This window comes from Pteropus medius, unplaced genomic scaffold (assembly GCF_902729225.1).
Source record: "Pteropus medius unplaced genomic scaffold, Ma_sr-lr_union100, whole genome shotgun sequence".
NCBI lineage: Eukaryota > Metazoa > Chordata > Mammalia > Chiroptera > Pteropodidae > Pteropus > Pteropus medius.
Window position 1 is genome coordinate 7251404 of NW_024350325.1, and position 17107 is coordinate 7268510.

General features: G+C 36.4%; 1 protein-coding gene across 6 annotated transcripts in view; it reads right to left on the minus strand.

Annotated features, from left to right (window-relative positions):
* Positions 1-9925, minus strand: part of RCBTB2 (RCC1 and BTB domain containing protein 2) — a 41074-nt gene extending 31149 nt beyond the window's left edge. Inside the window, exons 1-4 of one of the 6 annotated variants that reach the window (XM_039839355.1) lie at positions 9730-9880; positions 1055-1152; positions 908-981; positions 649-713 (exon numbers count right to left, since the gene is read on the minus strand). In XM_039839355.1, coding sequence (XP_039695289.1) covers positions 649-690 — 42 coding nt within the window. In that variant the 5' untranslated portion in view covers positions 691-713; positions 908-981; positions 1055-1152; positions 9730-9880. Of the gene's footprint in view, positions 1-648; positions 714-907; positions 982-1054; positions 1153-9348; positions 9364-9729 lie in introns of those variants that run through there. The other 5 variants (XM_039839354.1, XM_039839356.1, XM_039839357.1 and 2 more) reach the window with 5 other exon arrangements.
* Between the last annotated feature and the right edge of the window lie 7182 nt (positions 9926-17107).

Here is a 17107-nt window from a genome sequence, read left to right on the forward strand (position 1 = left end):
TTTACATTGTTCACTGTATTTTGACAATATTTTATTTAAAAAGAATAGAAAACAAAAATTAAATAGTGGCAATTCACATTAAGCTATTAATAACAAAGAGCAGATATTTTCTAAATTTAATAAAATTAACACAAGATGGAAACCAATGTGCATGCTGAAAGATGTGACACTTTTATCATCAGTTGAACACTGATTGGACTTAAGCAGATTGATTGTAATGTTCAAATGTAACGGAAAAAATAAAGAATATCTATGAATTAAGAACATGTCATCTAAGATAGGTATTTTATAATTTTTTTAAAATCCCTGGGAATGGGGTAAACACTGTCCGGCTCAGACCCATCTGCAGGACAGCATTGCCTGCGAGAGCAGGGTACGGTTTGCACTCCTCATCCAGCTTAAACATCACTGTATCTGGGAATCTTCCTCTACCCCTCAGACAATATGCATAGTTCCCGGCTGGCCCTTCTGCCCTTTACATTCTACATACCCACAATAGTTATCTGTTAGCATCTTAGTTACTGTACTGTGAACCTCTCAAAGATAAATACTAATTCACTGATCTTCCTCTCAGATGACCAATAAATATTTGATAAAGTGTTTCATGCGACAGAAAATATGTGCCCCAAGGGCATGATTTTTTCTAACCTTGCCACTTTCTCCATAGAAAAGGGAAAGTTCCTCTTCCATATGGACTCAGTCCTGCACAGTCCCTGAGGAAAAAAGTATTTGGTAAAATCAGCATCCCATATGTCAAATGAAACCAGGCAGGTTAAAATTACTTCTAATTAATAGAGAAAATAAGCTAAGCTCAAATATGGTTAAAAGAAGATAAAGGAATTAAGTTTCAGGCATGGTAATTAACAACTATAAAACCCAAAAGGTGTTTGAACTGCTCTGGAATTACCATAAGGCCTTTTATGGGAATCCTCCTGCTCAGGTTTGGAAAAGTAATCCCAGGATAAATGTAAATTCTTAAATCTATAAAGAAATAAGTAGAAATTTTTCATTTCAGATTTGACTTTCTATAGATAAGGAAAAACAAATTTTAGACCTTGGTCTAATTTTCCTTGGGATCGGAAAATTCCAAATCACTGTGAAGAGCAGACTGATCAATTCTCAGCTCCACTGAAGAATATATGATTTAGTAAGCTGAAAAAAGAAAAAGGAGTAATGAATGAAAAGGATGAAAGGATGAATGAATGAACATAACTTTGTTATCCCAGACTTTAACAAAAAATCTGAAACAACAGCCATCAAGAATGTAGCAACAGCAATGAATGTTCTTGCCTTTATTAACCATCTCCACTATAACCACTTCCTAACACATAGAATAGCAGAAGCAGCCCTATCAGAAGATATGCAATGTGTCTGAACTGTGATTCAATAATTACAGTCACCTATCTCATCACTAAAAATAAACATAAATAAGTATTCTTTCTCCTCCAAAGCAATTTAATAAAATCATATTTAATAATGTTGAATTTCTGATTTGTTAGGCGGGTTCTATTTACTCAAAAACAATCCATATTTCAAGTGCTAACATCAGAACTTTTTATATGATATTATTTACAAGTAGTTAGAGCCTAATAATAGATAAAAACAAATAAGGTCAAGTCTTAATAGTGTTCCTTATCAATGTTTTATGTGCCCTGAGGATACTGTTAAAATTTTTTCTTCAGCTGTAAAAAGGTCTCTCAGAATATAAGGAATAATAATATATTCAGAATAATTATAACTCAAAAACTATGGCAATTAATACAAATCATTATTTCTAATGTTTGGAAAAGATATGCTTGTTTTTAAACGGATCAACTGGACTTTTCTCACTTATAAATTTATAAAACTAGACTGGTTGCCAACGTGGAAAGATAATGTCATGTGACACTTATTCCTATATGATCTGTCTCCTCTATTAATTACAAGCACTTTAAGGGAAGAGACCATGACTTTCATTGCTATAACCAACACAGCACATGGCCCAGAATGGAACAATATATATTAGTTGAAAGCATCCTTTGAATATAGCTTTTTTTTATACTGGATACTGACTACATGGGGAATTCTTCTATTTTTGCCTCATCCTAACTGAAAATACATTTTTCATATCTGCCCCAAGTTTATTGGAATAATAATAAATAGAGGAGAGGGATGAGAATAACGAGGAAGAGAAGAGAAAGGAGTAGAGGAAGAGAATTTGAAGGCAAAAAAAAAAAAAGTGAACTAAACAAGAGAAGAAAAGGTGACCAAAGTAGAGATGTGACTGCCCTCATTGTACTTTAGGCCACCTTTGTTCCTGGTAAAAGAGAAATCTTGCTAATATGCTAAGATCACTGAACAGTATCCTGTGTTTTTATTTTTTTCCACCCCATCCCTCTACCATTGTAGGTAACCAATTTCATTGGTTTCTGGTTTATTCTTCCTCTGTTTCTTTTTTGCAAAACTAAGCAGGTACATGTATGTGTTTTTCTCAATTCCTTCTTACACACACAAAAAAGCCTACTTTATATACTCTTTTACAATTTGTCTTTTTATTTACTTAACAATATATCCTGGAAATCACTCCATATTAGTTAATAGAGATTTTTTTTTTTTAACAGCTGCATGTCATGTTTTAAAGAAGGAAAATGAATAGTTTTTTTCATTGTCTTTATCAATTTCAAGTATAGTAACTCTTTAAAAATTAGAATGGTTAAAAATGAGCCTTTCTGTTTATTTTGCTAATCAGGTTAAGATATAACTGCATGTATGGCATATGAAAATTACCATATTCAAAAAAATAACGTTCAGGAGGATTCAACATAATTTCATTTTTGTTGGTCAGAATGTTCTTAAAGATTTAAAAATGATTTAAGATTAATTACAATTGTACACTACTATGAAAAAAATGCTGAATTCTCTAGCATTGTGGATTGGCTTTTTTAAACATTATTTAAGTGTGATATTAACATAATAGAGAAAACAGAAGGAAAAGACATATCATCTTGCAACTTTAGTAATTATCTGCAAAAAAATACAGTTTAAAAATTCTATCAGCTCTATTACTAAAAAGTAAGCAGTAAAGGTGCTCAATTATAAAAAAAATTAAAATTGTAAAATATAACTTTTAGATATTATACTTTATAAGTTTTGGGAGCAGGCTTCAACAATCTGGACAATGTAACATATGAAAGAACATATATTTTAAAAAGTTTAATCTATGTCAACATAGAAAATGTAAGGGAAACCATCTAGAATGTGAAAAAAGCAAAACTTTCAAACTTTTGGAAGAAAGAAGAGAAAACATCTTTATGACCTCAAAGCAGGGAAAGATTTTTTTAATAAGGCACAACACAAAAGCATAAACCACAAAGAAAAGACTGGTAAATTATACTACATTAAAGCTTAAAATTTTGGCATAATAAAAGACAAAATGAGCAAAGGGAAAAACATGCCATGAACAGAATGGGAGAAGATATTTTCAACATATATAACAGATAGCTAGCAAAAGATTAGCATCCAGAACATATAAAGTATACCTAAAAATCAGAAGAAAAAGACAATCCAGTTTAGAAGTAGGCAAAAAATACAGACAATTCACAGAGGAAATTAATAAACATATTAAAAAATGCTCAAATTCACCATGGAATTTACCATGGAATGCAGTCACAGCGAGAGAGCTCAGCCATCAGGAATGATAACTAGGGTTGTTGAGGATACAGACCAAAAGACACTAGAATTGCTAGAAGGCACATAAACTGATACAATAACTTTAGAAAGCAACTCAACAGTAATGTCTTTTAATCTTTTTTGATACACATATGTAGTTGAAAAAAAAGTTCCACAAAATAATTCTTACCCTTATTACAAAATAATTCTTTACTACATAAGATGTTCAGTGATATCTTTTCTGTTTTTCTATTTTATTATATTCTATTCTAACCTTCTTTATTTTATCTTTTTCTATTTCATTTTAAAAAGAAAATGCTAGTCTCAGCAGACTAAAATAATGTCAAGATCACTAATGAGTCATACCTTGTAGTTTGGAAAACACCAATCTAGATGAACTTTAGAACATATACATGACTATTTTCAAAATCAAAACAGAAAACGTAGAAATAGCAAGCTATAAACAGTGGCATGTGCATACCACACAGCAATTAAATAATTTATCTAGAATCAACACAGATAAATCTACAAAACAATTTTGACCAAAATCACTAAGTTACAGAATGATGCATATTGTACACTATTTGATAAAGTTTAAAAATATAGAGAAAATGATAGCATTTCAATATGTTATCTATACTGACATATATATGGCAGGACTTTGATGGGTATTTTTTTCATAGGGAACTTCTGATGGGGCTAACTACAAAGATAATATTTGCCATGTAATTCTATCAATGAATTGGTATGATGTGGCTTTTCCATCTCACAAGAGTTTTCAAGATGTTAAGCTTAAATTAATCATCTGAATATGGGAGGATAATCCACTGTTAAAGAAAACATCTTAGAATCAGAATACCACCATTTTAATATTGCCTTTACCATGGACACAGAAATTGAATAAATGTTTGATAATGACAACTCATAACCACAATTTCTTTCACCATCTATAAAATAAAATTTTATCAATACCATAGGAAGAAAATAACTAAATAATATAGACAAAGTATAGTATCTTAAATGCCACAGAAGAAAAATCCAAAATAGAAAAAAGTTTACTATTAGTATATTAGAATGGCAAAAATGTGGTTTTTTGCTTCTAGCCTAAATCTACTTACAAATTTCCCATCCCTTTTCTGCACACGAGTGCAAATTTCCTTACAGACCTTGAGCAGAGGCTAGCATTTGTATGGGAAATATATTCTTCATAGTGAGAAAGTCATGGCCTAAGATCATCCTACATGATATATACTACATGTTACTTTATTGTCTTTTTTCCTTACATGAGTTTTGAAATATGTGACTTGGTTTGTGGATATAGCTAATTACTCATATTAAAAAGTGCCTCGTGCTTTGCAAAATAGTTTCTTATACATTTCCTCATTTTGTTTAAATATAATTTAAAAACTACATTATTATAGAATCTTACCATACAGATATTTGCGTTGCAATATTAAAAAATAAAAAATGGGAGAATACGTATCTTTTCTAAGCAGAAGCTCCTGCCACTGATCTCTGCCTTTAGAGTTTCAAAATTAGACTCTCAAGGGTCAGTGTTTCAAGTTTTGTCAAGAGTAATTTTCTAAACCAAATATACACCAAAACTAAGGTAATCTTTTTCATGACATTTCTTATTTTCGCTGTTTTCCTAAACGTGTATAGTTCAACAATTTATTTCCAAATTATCTCTGTTTAGGACAGATAACTCTTTATTCTCACATACTGTATTTCGAGTTTTCCCTACACATTTAATAACCATATAGTTTAAGACTAGCGGGCAGGAAGACAGTCTTTCAATAACTGAACATTATAAATATGTCCATTCCTAATCCTCTCAAAGAAAAGGTCAAATAATTCATTTCCCTGTACAAAGCATATAATAGGCAGTCTCTACATATTATTGTTGGTAAAGCATTCAGTGTTAATCAGTGTATCTGCTAATATGACGTGTCGTATTACTTGGCAGTACATCTGACCTAAATAATGAGTTAAGCTGATTATAGGACATATATTCATTGGCCTAATTCATTAAATAAATATTGATTTAGTGGTTGCACTAGGCACTGAGCTGAAAGCAAATACATAAAAGATAAACCAAAATAATGTGGAGCAAAAGGATATCTAGCTCCTAGGTGCTTATGTCAACTTTATGCCAACCCAATAGCACTCATGGTCCTTAAGAGCTAATAAACTAGACACACTGTATCTATGAGCAAAGCATTTGCCATGGAAACTGATATTTTACAGTTCACCAGAAGCTTCTAACTGCTGATTGCTGTTCTCTAGAAGCGATTCCAGAAGAAAAAGGGGCCAGGGGGCGGGGGACAGGCGGGGAGGGGAGTGCCGGGAAGGAATTTCTGCAGATAAAGCCCAGTGTTATTCATATTGTTAATTCAACTTAATGAGATCAATTCTAAAGCTATGCTTCAGAGACACAGGATATACAAAAGTTTTCTTACAATGTAGAATTCAATGCTTTTCACAAATTCTCTCTTCTGGACAACACAGTTGATGATGCTCTTATAACTAAAGAAAGAGGACATTAAAGAAAACCTGTATCTACTAGGACGACAGCACAGTTCACAGCATTAGTGTTAATAATGACTCCAGACCAAGTAAATGTCAGTGGGGTAATAATGGTTCCCAACTATACGCTTAGCTGAGTCATTAAATATATGCCACCTATAAGTTATAATAACATAAATATATAAATATAAAATAATAAAACATGACCCCAATTGTCACTTGCAAAAATGGATGATAGCTATAATTTAGATCTGCTTGAATGAGATGTCATAAGTCAATGACAAATAACAGTAAGATACCTACAAAACTGCTAACTAAAGTGGGACAATTGCAAACAGGATGGACAAAACTAAAAAACTAAAAGCACAACTAAAACTAAAGCGCAACCTCCAAGGAAATGATACTGTCGTATGTTTATGTCGTATGTCAGCAAACTGACTTGTAGAACACAGAAACATAGTTGCTATTTTATTTCTTTGTAAGGTTTCCAAATTTCACCAAGTGATGAAACAGATCTTCAGTCCAAAACAAGACTGTATTTGATTTGAAGAGATTACAGAGCTCCTCAGTAATCTGAACCACATTCAGCAAGTGTCACTTTCAAATATGAAAATAATCAACATAACCTATGCAAACATATTTAGATTGTTAGACTAGCTAAAAAGAAATGGTTCTTGAGCTATTTATAAGCCTATTTGAAAATTAGGTCCTTAGAGATCTAATACTAAAAAAAGTATTATATATTTTATTTATTATATATATCTTCTAACATGTACATTAGAATCCTAATTTAATGATCTTTGCCCCACAACATAAATATTCCTTTAACATGGCAGGCCCTCTTGGCACTGGCACATTTCAATTTGGTATTCATTTTGTTCAGTATCACATACATTCAACACAATACAGAACATATTATAATGTAATCACAATTTATGATTTACTCACATACTATCACCTACTGCTACTTGTCAATTGTTTTCCACGGGGAGATAAACTTAATTAATATTAGCTCAGATCAGATTACCAAAACTGAAGACATATAAAAGACATACAATTTGCCATACTCCAATGTCAGATTAATGCTTCAAACCTTTCATGCCCTAAATTTCCTAGAGACTTTGACATTGCTAAGATGGAATCACCATGTGAACTAGACACATGCTCCTTCCAGATAATGAAAGCAAGAAGGATCACATCAGCCTTCCATTGACGGACACTACGAATATCCTTTTCAGGGAGGCAAGCTATCTGCTCCTTTGAAGCAAATACCTCCACGTAGCCCTCTATTTTCAGCCTTATGTCACTCTGCAACATTGATCATTCCATTCTTGGTCTCAAATCTCTCTTGCGTGGTCAACTCCAATAAACCTCAAAAGCAGTGGTATCTTAAGGGCATTCTAATTTCAGTTTAGCCAAGTGATAAAACCAAAATTAAATATGAGAAACTTCTAAAGGCATAAACAAATCCCATGGGTACTCTACATTTACAGTTCTAGATTAATAGTTTTTGATATTTAAACATAGTGTTTGTAATCTACTTAAGTAAAGGGTCTGAAGGGAAACACATTTTGCTTTCTAAAATTGTTCTTTATCAGCCTCTTTCTCTAAGCATCTTTAATTATGGACTGAAATTTTGTTAGGCTTGTCTGGTTCATTCAGAAAACTCCATGAGCAATAACTTAATATCTTAAAGCATGACATCATACCAGGTGAATCTTCAACACAGTTTCAAATAAAGCAATGACCACTCTTAGAAAACAACTTCACAGGTAATACAGTCAGAGGGACATTAAGAAGCAATTGCAAAGTGCAGTGAAATGTGAAGAAAACATACAATTTTTCTCAACACATCTGTAGTATTCCTTTGGCTGGCTAGTCTCTTCCCTTTAAGAGCCCAGTCTCTTAAATTGATGTGCTGGGTTAAACTGTAAAACCCTGAATAATTTGAACTCAATTTGGAAAAAAAAATATTTTTTCACCTATATACTATAAAATACGGTTACATTTGTCACAGTGGTCATGATGTGGATTCCCATGAAAAAGTAGAGAATGACAAGGAACATTTTCTCCCAGAAAGATATTTAATTCTAAAAACCAATTCATCATAAGCATCACCTTCCCGTTTATCCTTCAGACCCACCCTAACCATGGTTTAAATTTGCAACACACACACACACACACACACACACACACACACAGTCTCCTTTCTCTGTTTTCACTTTTTCATAGCACTTATACTTTTCTAACATTAAATAATTAAATGTTTATTGTTAATCATTTTTTGCTAGAATGTAAGCTACAGAAGGGAAGGAATCATTGTGTTTTGTTCACTGACATATCCTAAGCACCTAGACATAACCTGATACACAGTAGTCAATACGTTGTTAAAAAGTCCCAAGTAGCCCCAGGAGTCACGAAACTGGCTTAACAAAGTAACGCTCAGTAAGGTGTAAAGCCACGCCGAAACAGTACTAGAAGGGTGCAAAGCCAGGACTCAATAAACATTAGTGACTATTTGTTCCTCATCTGGGGAGAAAGAGTTTTGTTCTAAAGCATTATTTGTGAACTCCACCACTTTCATTCAGCTGACACGTTAAGTCGCCAAGCGCGTTACCACGCAGCCCTACGACATGCATTTTGCTACAGTCCTGGACTCGAACTGTTCCAACGTTTTATGTAATTTCCCAAAGAACAAAAGCAAAATGTTCACTCTAAACTCGCCTTCCAACTCAAGCAGGAAGTTCTTTCTCGGCCAAGGCAGAGCACTTGGAAAGTTTTCAGCGTCTGAAAAATTTTATTTCCGGGGCCGAGCCGAGCAATTTCCGGCTAAAAATAAAGATTTATGGCGATTTCTCTCCATCCCTTCCATATCAGTTTCAAAATATCTTCGACTAGCTTAAACTTTCTGCGCTACCCCTCGACATCAAGACCAAATGTCAAAAGCATAATGAGTGAGCCGGTGCGGGGCCGGGAGCTAGAGAAAAGATTGACTGGACAGGAGCCCAGGGGTTCAAGGCGACAGAAATAAAAAAAAACATCAGCCTAAGCGGGGCGGCTAGTGGGAAGGGAAAAAGAAACTCTGAGAGAGCTGCCTCTCCCGAGGCCCGGGATGTCACCAAGCCGTGCTGGCCCAAGTGGCACCTCTGCGGGTACGCCCAAAGCCAACCTCACCAGGGCGAGCCACTTCCGCCAGCAACTTCGCACATGCGCACCGCCGCCTCGGCCCGCAGCCTGGTTAAGGGCACAATCCTACAGCCGCGCACCCAGCACCGGCCAGAGGGTTTGCGCACGCGCAGTGATGCCTCGACCCTTGGCCTTGGCGGAAGTGCCCCGGGCCTTGGGCCCCACCCCCCACAACCAGCACAGTCGCGCACGAGCGGAAACGCCTTGGCCTACGGCTCGGGCGGGGCTGTTACCCCTGGCGGCTGCCGCGCCCCTGAGCTCGGGCTGCGGGGGCGGGCAGGGGTGGCGCGACCCTGGAGTATCTAGAGAGCGGCCCGCTTGAAGCCCTGCGCCCCCTCCTGACTTCCTGTCCCGACTTCTAATCCCTACCTCAGCGCAGGCCCAAGCCGCATCCGCTCCGCCTCTTGGGTCGCCGTTATTGCTCTGTCCGGGATCCGGCGCCGCGACGAGTTGGCGCCTCCCCCTGAAGCGGCCTGGCTTCGGCGGAATGCGGTCGGGTGTCTGGCCGGCCGGGGACGAGAAGGGAGGGGAGCTCGCACAAGGAGAGGGGGCCGACGACGGCGCCTCGCCCCTCCTCTCCTCTCTCCGCTGCCCATTGCCGCCCCCGCCCCTTCCTCTCCATCTCCCCCTTCTCTCTCAGAGGACCTCTAGGACTGGACACAGCTTTCCCCTCCGGGTCCCTTTTCTCGGGAATTCCCGTGTGGGACACCCCCACCTTCTCCAGAGTACTAGTCCCCAAAGTCTTGGGAATTTGGAGGTGCCTGACCCGGAAGGGTGAGACACGTATGGCGGCTGCGGATAACCTTTTCTGTAGTTCCTCTTCCCCAACGCCTGTTCCAGCTTTCCTAATGGTGGTACCCCCTTCAGGGAGCTCGAGTCGCTTCTTAACGGTTTCCCCTTGATTTCACTTCACCAATGTGGGGACGAAGTCCTGTACCCTTCTAGTACAAAGGCTGAAATAATGAGGGATGCGTGCTAAGGGAGTGACCAGAGCTACCTTGGGACCAAGGCCTTCTGGAAGAAGCGCTCTCTTCCATTATTAATCTGCAGTAATTTCTTGTATTACAATGCAGTTTTGTTGGCTTTCGTAGATTTCAATGAAATGCACCATAGCTTTATAATGTGCGATAATTTCTTCCACATTACTGCACTTACATTGACCTGAGTAGGTTTTGGTAAAATGCTCCAGAACTAATATTAGCTGTTCCTATCAAGTAAGCCCGTTGCTTTTATACTGGCACAGGTTCAACAATTAAATGGTTTACCAGCTAGAATAACAGATTTCAACCCAGAGTGACCATGTCAGTCTTGTCTGGCTTTCGTCATTTTGTTGGGAAATGACATTTCATTGGCAAAATTCCAGAATGTCTAGCTGCCCTTATTACAGCTGCTATAGTTGACCTTTATGTCTATTATCAGCAAAGTCCATTAAGCTCCAGGAGATTGCATTTATTTGATTTTACAAGATATAAGTAGCGCAGTAGTTTACATGTATGGCATTGCCCAAGACAGATTTCCCCTGAAAGTTATTCTTTGAACTTTTAATGTAAACTCTGACATAACCATAACTGAAAGGACATTTTGGAGTTTCGGTTTTAAAAAGTTTAATTAGAAGGACTCCTTCAATAGTACTTATCTAAAGGAAGGAGTGGCCAGACTAAGGAAAGCAGTCATAAAAGGTGGAGTTATCGCTAAACATGCCTTCCTTATACAACAATTACTTGTGATGTTTATATCTCAGTAGATTGTGAAATTCTTGAGGGCGCAGATCATGTCGTTATAATTTCTGTACCGCAAAATGCTTAATAAGTGTTTGTGGAATCAAATTGCATTGAATTACATGCCTTTAGTTCCTTAAATATGCTTCCATCCTGCATTAAGAGATCTAAACATAAATCCATTGCCTACTTTCATTGTAGATGATTTGTGCCAGTTCTGTTGGTCCTGACTGCCTGGATAAATTGACCTCTTAAGAGTGCTTGATATCAAATTTAAACAGGCTCGAGGTTACCTTTTTTTATACCTTGATCCTCTTTTTCTTCAGCAGAACAGCATAACATGGGGTCTGCATTAAGAAAATCCAATGACTTATTTTTCTGTTCAGGAAAAGGCTTTTCCTCTGATCACCGAAGTTAAAATTCATCATTAAACAACTTTAGGATCGATTCATTAAACATAGATTGTTTCGAATTTAAATACTCCACATCTCCTACCACTTTTTCCCTTTATCCACACTGCTTTGTATTTGACATTTTAAAAAATTTGAGTCACTAGAGAGCAAAATTACATAAAACCACTTTCATACAGAATGTAACGCATCGTTTACAAATGAACCGACATAATTCTTTCCTCACAGGACTGATACTCCTTTGAAATTTGTTATTTTTTTAAATATTTAACTATTTAAAAATGAAAATAGGTAACTTTAAAGGTCCCGAGTTCTTAGTTCTGAGATTATTCCTAAATAATGAAAAATTGGAAGACATTTTATAACATACACTTTCTCTGATTTCTACCACTGATATATATTGCTAATGGGGAACTTAATGTTAAGATGTGATTACAGCGAGAATAATCAGAATAGAGAATTCAATAGGTGTAGTCCCAGAACACAGAACAGGAAACTTCCTGTAACGAACCTGACCCCTGGAACAGTTAGGATATGGAAGAAACTGTTAGAATATCTCTATTTTTATCTAAATGAAGAAATCAAACTACTAATATTTAACACATAGATTGACAATAGTGAATATTTCTGTGATTGTAGCACATGATAAAAAATATTTAGAAACCACTGCCATAGAGGACCATCAGCTCTGCAGTCAGTTTTCTGATTTCACCATGTTTTGAATCCATGTAATATTTTAAGTATGATCATTTGGATTTAGATAATATTTTAAGTATAATAATCTTGAAACGTATGTAAAATTTAAAATTTTACCTTTTACTTTGTAGTAAGTAAATGTTTATTCCTTAGTCACTTTTAGCATTGTTATTTAGCAAATCTTGGTAATCTTTATAATGTTTCTTTGACAACTATTGCTTTGTATTTGTAGTTTATATTTATAAAATCATAGAGCTGAGAGAGATTAAATATAAATCCTCATTTTATAGACATCCAGACTATGAACTAACTTACCCTAATTCTTTGGAATCATAATTTCAATGATTTTTTTCAATGCATCACTCCATTTATAGGACTAATATCAGATGAATGATAACAATGCCATTGCACAAGGGGAAGGTATAGCTATTTCTCATAAAAGTAGAAGAAACTCATTTTTAACTTTTTACTTTAAAATAATATAGATTCACAGGAAGTTGCAAAAATGGTACACAGAGGTCCCATGTGCCTGCCACCAGTTTCCTCTATTAGTGGTATTTTATAAATGGAAGAAATTTATCAGGTAACGTTTGCTCTCAAAAAATCCTCAAACCAGTAGAATTAATAATAATTGCTGCCATTTTTTGAGCATCTGTTGTGTACCAGGAGCTTTAACTATATTATCTTATTTGAAGCTCACAAAAATCCTTTAAGAAAGGGGCGACCCTCAGTTCATAGCTCAGGCAACTCAGGCTCCAAGATAGTAAGTCATTTCCATCAGTCCCAGGGCCAGATCTGTCTACCTTGCACATTTCATCTTTTCCACATATGGACTGCTGAAGCTCAGGCATTCCTTACACTAAGTTTCAGCTGAATCCTGACAATTATCTAACACAAATATTATTGTTTTGAAAATTGTGACTTTTCTCAAAAGTTAAAACTTTCTTTAAAAAAAATCCACATATAAAAATTTTTTTCTTAAATATTTGGGACCAACATATTTTCCCAGGAAAGTCAAAATTTAAAGCAGGAGGAAAAGAAGATTAGATCACATATAAGTTTCCTATAAATTTTTTTGGAAAATTTAGTCTATTGATTTCACCATTGCTAAATTTATCAAACTGAAAAATTATACTCAGAGACAGTATAGGTCAGTATTTTAGAGGTTAAAATTCCCCTCACCACATTGGTCAAGTTTACCTACTGTTTTAGTCAGTCCTGGCTGCTTTAACAAAGTGCTGGGTGTCTAATAAGCAATGGAACTTTATTTCTCACTCTTCTGTGGAGGCTGGAAGTCCAAAATCAGGGTACTGCTTGGTTGGATTCTGTTGAGGTGCTTCTTCTAGTTTGCAGACTTCCACCTTCTCACATAGTGGAAAGAAGGCAAGGGTTCTCTGGGATCTCTTTTACAAAGGCACTAATCCCATTCAGGAGGACTCCACCTCATGACCTAATTGCTTCCCAAAACCTCAGCTCCTAATACCATCACACTGGGGGTTAGGGTTTCAACATGTAAATTTTAGAGGACACATACATTCAGTCCATTGCTCCTGCATCTGGACCTGTGCACTCTGGATTCCCTCCCATTACCATGAATGAAATGTCCATGCTCTCATCTAAGCCCAGCTCTTCCACTTTTGTCTAAGAGCTGTCTTCTCTTGCATTCTCAGTGTTGTTACTCTAGTGGTTGTCACCTTTCAATCCTACATTATCGATTTTTATCTCTAAGCGTACTAACATTGTATACTATGTTCCCATCTTTTAAAAAACTTCCTGATGACACGGCCCCCACCAGCTACCACCCTATTTCTCTGCTCTCTCCCAAAACTTCTCAGAAGAGCCATTTATACTCACTGTATCTTCATCTCCTCCTCCTATTCATTTTTTAATCCACTCCAAATCAGGCTTTTGCTCCCACCCCTCCACTGAAACTGCTCTTGGCAAAGTCACCAGTGACCTCTGAATTGCAAACACAATGTTAATTCTGTCATCTCATTCCAACTATCAGCAGCATTTGAAACAGCTGTTCACCCCTGCCATCTTGAGGCATTCACTTTCTTTGATTGGTTTTCATGGGGCCCCTCTCTCTTAGGTCTTCCATCTAACTTGCAGCTCTCATTCCCTACATCTCCAGCCATTGTCATGCCTAGAGAGTTCTCTACTTTCTCCCTTGGTGATTTCATCCATTCTCAAGATACAATTTTTAGTATTCATCTCTGCAGCCACTCCTGGAGCCATTTCCCTTCAATGTCCCACCCTTCTCTGGTCCTAACATATTCATGACTCTACTCCAGTGAAACTTAGAGCCCTTGTCTTTTTCCTGTGCACAGTGGGGACCTGGCCATAATGAGACAGCCTTTCCTTTTTAAACCTCTAAAGCAGAGAGACTTCATCCTGCTTTTTTTTTTTTCCTAGACAGCCAGGCACCAAGGCCCCACCTCCTTTTGACTTTTTCTTGGGAATTCAGAAAACTCGAATTATACTCCAGGGAAGAAGAAAATTTTCTTTCCTCCTCATTGAATCCCCACCAGCAAAAATTAAGCACATGTCAATTTCTCCACAGGTCACCTTGTCACAGATTGAGTGAATAAATGAATGAATGAAAGAGATCTGCGCTTTGGTGCCTAGTGTGCCATTGATTGAGTAATGACCTTGGGAAATATATTAGTTTTCTAGAATTTAAATTCCTCCAGGTTTTATGAAATTGGAGATTTGCATTACATTTTGAAGTTTTCTACATTTCAGGTAATTATATACTGCAAACACTAAGGTAAAGCAAAGATTTCAGTTGAATTGGCTGACCAAACTCTCGGAAAGCTGACTGTCCAGAAGCTGAAGATTGCAAAAGACTGGCTTGGGTGAGGAGTCTGACTGAAAGGAGAAGTTCCAGGGGGTGGGGGGCGTGCAGGGAGAGGAGGATAGAGAAGACCGCTAAACACAACACGTTCCTTGGTCAGAAGAGGAGTGATAGCTTCTATATCAGATACACATTTTTCTGTTATGCCTCTATTTTTTGTCTATTATTTCCTCATTTATAATATAATTTATTTTCAAATATTATTCCAGATAATGCCATTGCTGTTATAACTGTTTCTGCAAGTCCTAGTTTGGACATACAGCTAGATCAAAGAAAATAACTTTCTGACTCAGCATCTAAAGACAACCTTGTGAGAATATTACCCCTGCTTAAATCCATGGGGGCTGGGAGGATGGGGCTCTAGTATAACTCTGCAGATACGATGTAGCATCCTCTGGGGCAGACATGTGATGTCCTGGCTATAGACATGTACAAGGAAGTCCACTGGGAGGCTTCTAAAAAAGACCCCCTCCGCACACTCAGTTGCCCCTTTCTTCCCTTTTTCACATTGTCACATGAGGACTTAATTTTTGGAGAACTGTTGCTGAAGCTCAGAATATCCCACTAGATACCTGTGATACGTGTGCACAATTATGAACAGTAATACTGCACTTCTAGACTTATTGGCAGGGAAAGACATCAACGATATGTTGCTGATAGTATGTATTATTAAAGCTACTTACATAAAATTAAACAAAAGGGCATATATTTACACAGAGACCTGCTTAGAATTATGTTCACCAAAATATTTAGCCTGGTCTTTGTTGGGTAGTGAGATATTGGTGAATTTCTACTTTATTCCTTGTGTTTTTCTATAAAGTTTAAGGATCAAATTTTTATGTAACTTAATAAACTTTAAAAAAACATATAATTCTGAGCAATTCCAATTTATCTCATGTTATTTATAATGCATTTTTTCAAATAAATGTATCGCATCAAAAAAATTTCTTTTTTATAAGACCCTAAAATTGGCATAGCATGATTTTCCTAGATGGCATAATCATCAGGCAGGAAATATTTTGATTCTGGAATAACGTTTCCTGATAAACACTTTTAAGAAATATTTAAGCATTTCCTGATCTAAAAATTTTTGCAATTTTTTTCTTTGTGTACCTTATTGTTTCAATTAACAATACTCTCTAGTCTCATGAGACATAATCATCTTGTTAGAGAAAAAAAATTAGAAAAACATGAGTTTTATTAAAGAGGCATTTTTCAGTAACTAGAAAATAAATTGGCCTAATTTTCACTTAGTAGTAAAAAAGATAAGTAGTTTCCCTTTAGCCTATATTTAAGAAATTTTGGAACATTTAATTCTTCCAAGAAACTGCATATTTTTAAACCCAAAAAGATATCTTTTTAAAAAAAGTCTAAGCCTTCAGAGTAAAATTGAAAAATGGTCTTTTTGTTGTTGTTGTTCATTATTCTTTTCAGGTCAGGTTCTGCCAGGCCATCAGCACAGGAAGCCAGGGCCAGGCCTACTATGACAGCAGACAAAGGAAGTAGAATCAACAGGTATCTATGGCCCATGCACTGTGTACTCTGTGTTACCATAGTTGCTATGGCAAATATAATGAAGATAACCTTGCTCTCCTGGACCTCGTAGTCTAAAATGGGGAAATACCATAAAGACATCAGGGAGACAAGGCTGGAGATGAGTGTAGAAAGGCAGTTCCTTGAGGCATTGATGAATTTTTTTTTTAATTTATTTTTATTTTTTATGGTGACATTGGTTAACAAAATCCAATAAGTTTCAGCTGTACATTTTAACAGTAAAGCATATATATCTATTTATTTACACTGTGTGTTAGATCCCATAGTTAGATTTCTTTCTGTCACCACATATTTGACCCCTTTTACCCTGTCTACCTCCCCCCTCCCACCTTCCCACTACCCTCTGGTCACTGATGAATTTTAAAAAGAGATCAAATATGGTCTGGAATGGCATGAGGAGGCCAGATGGACAGATGTAGGGAAACAAACTGAGAAGTGACTGCAGGAATCTAGAGGAGAGACAATGAAAGCTTGAATTTGAGCAGTGATTTTGGGATAGAGAGGAGAGGAGG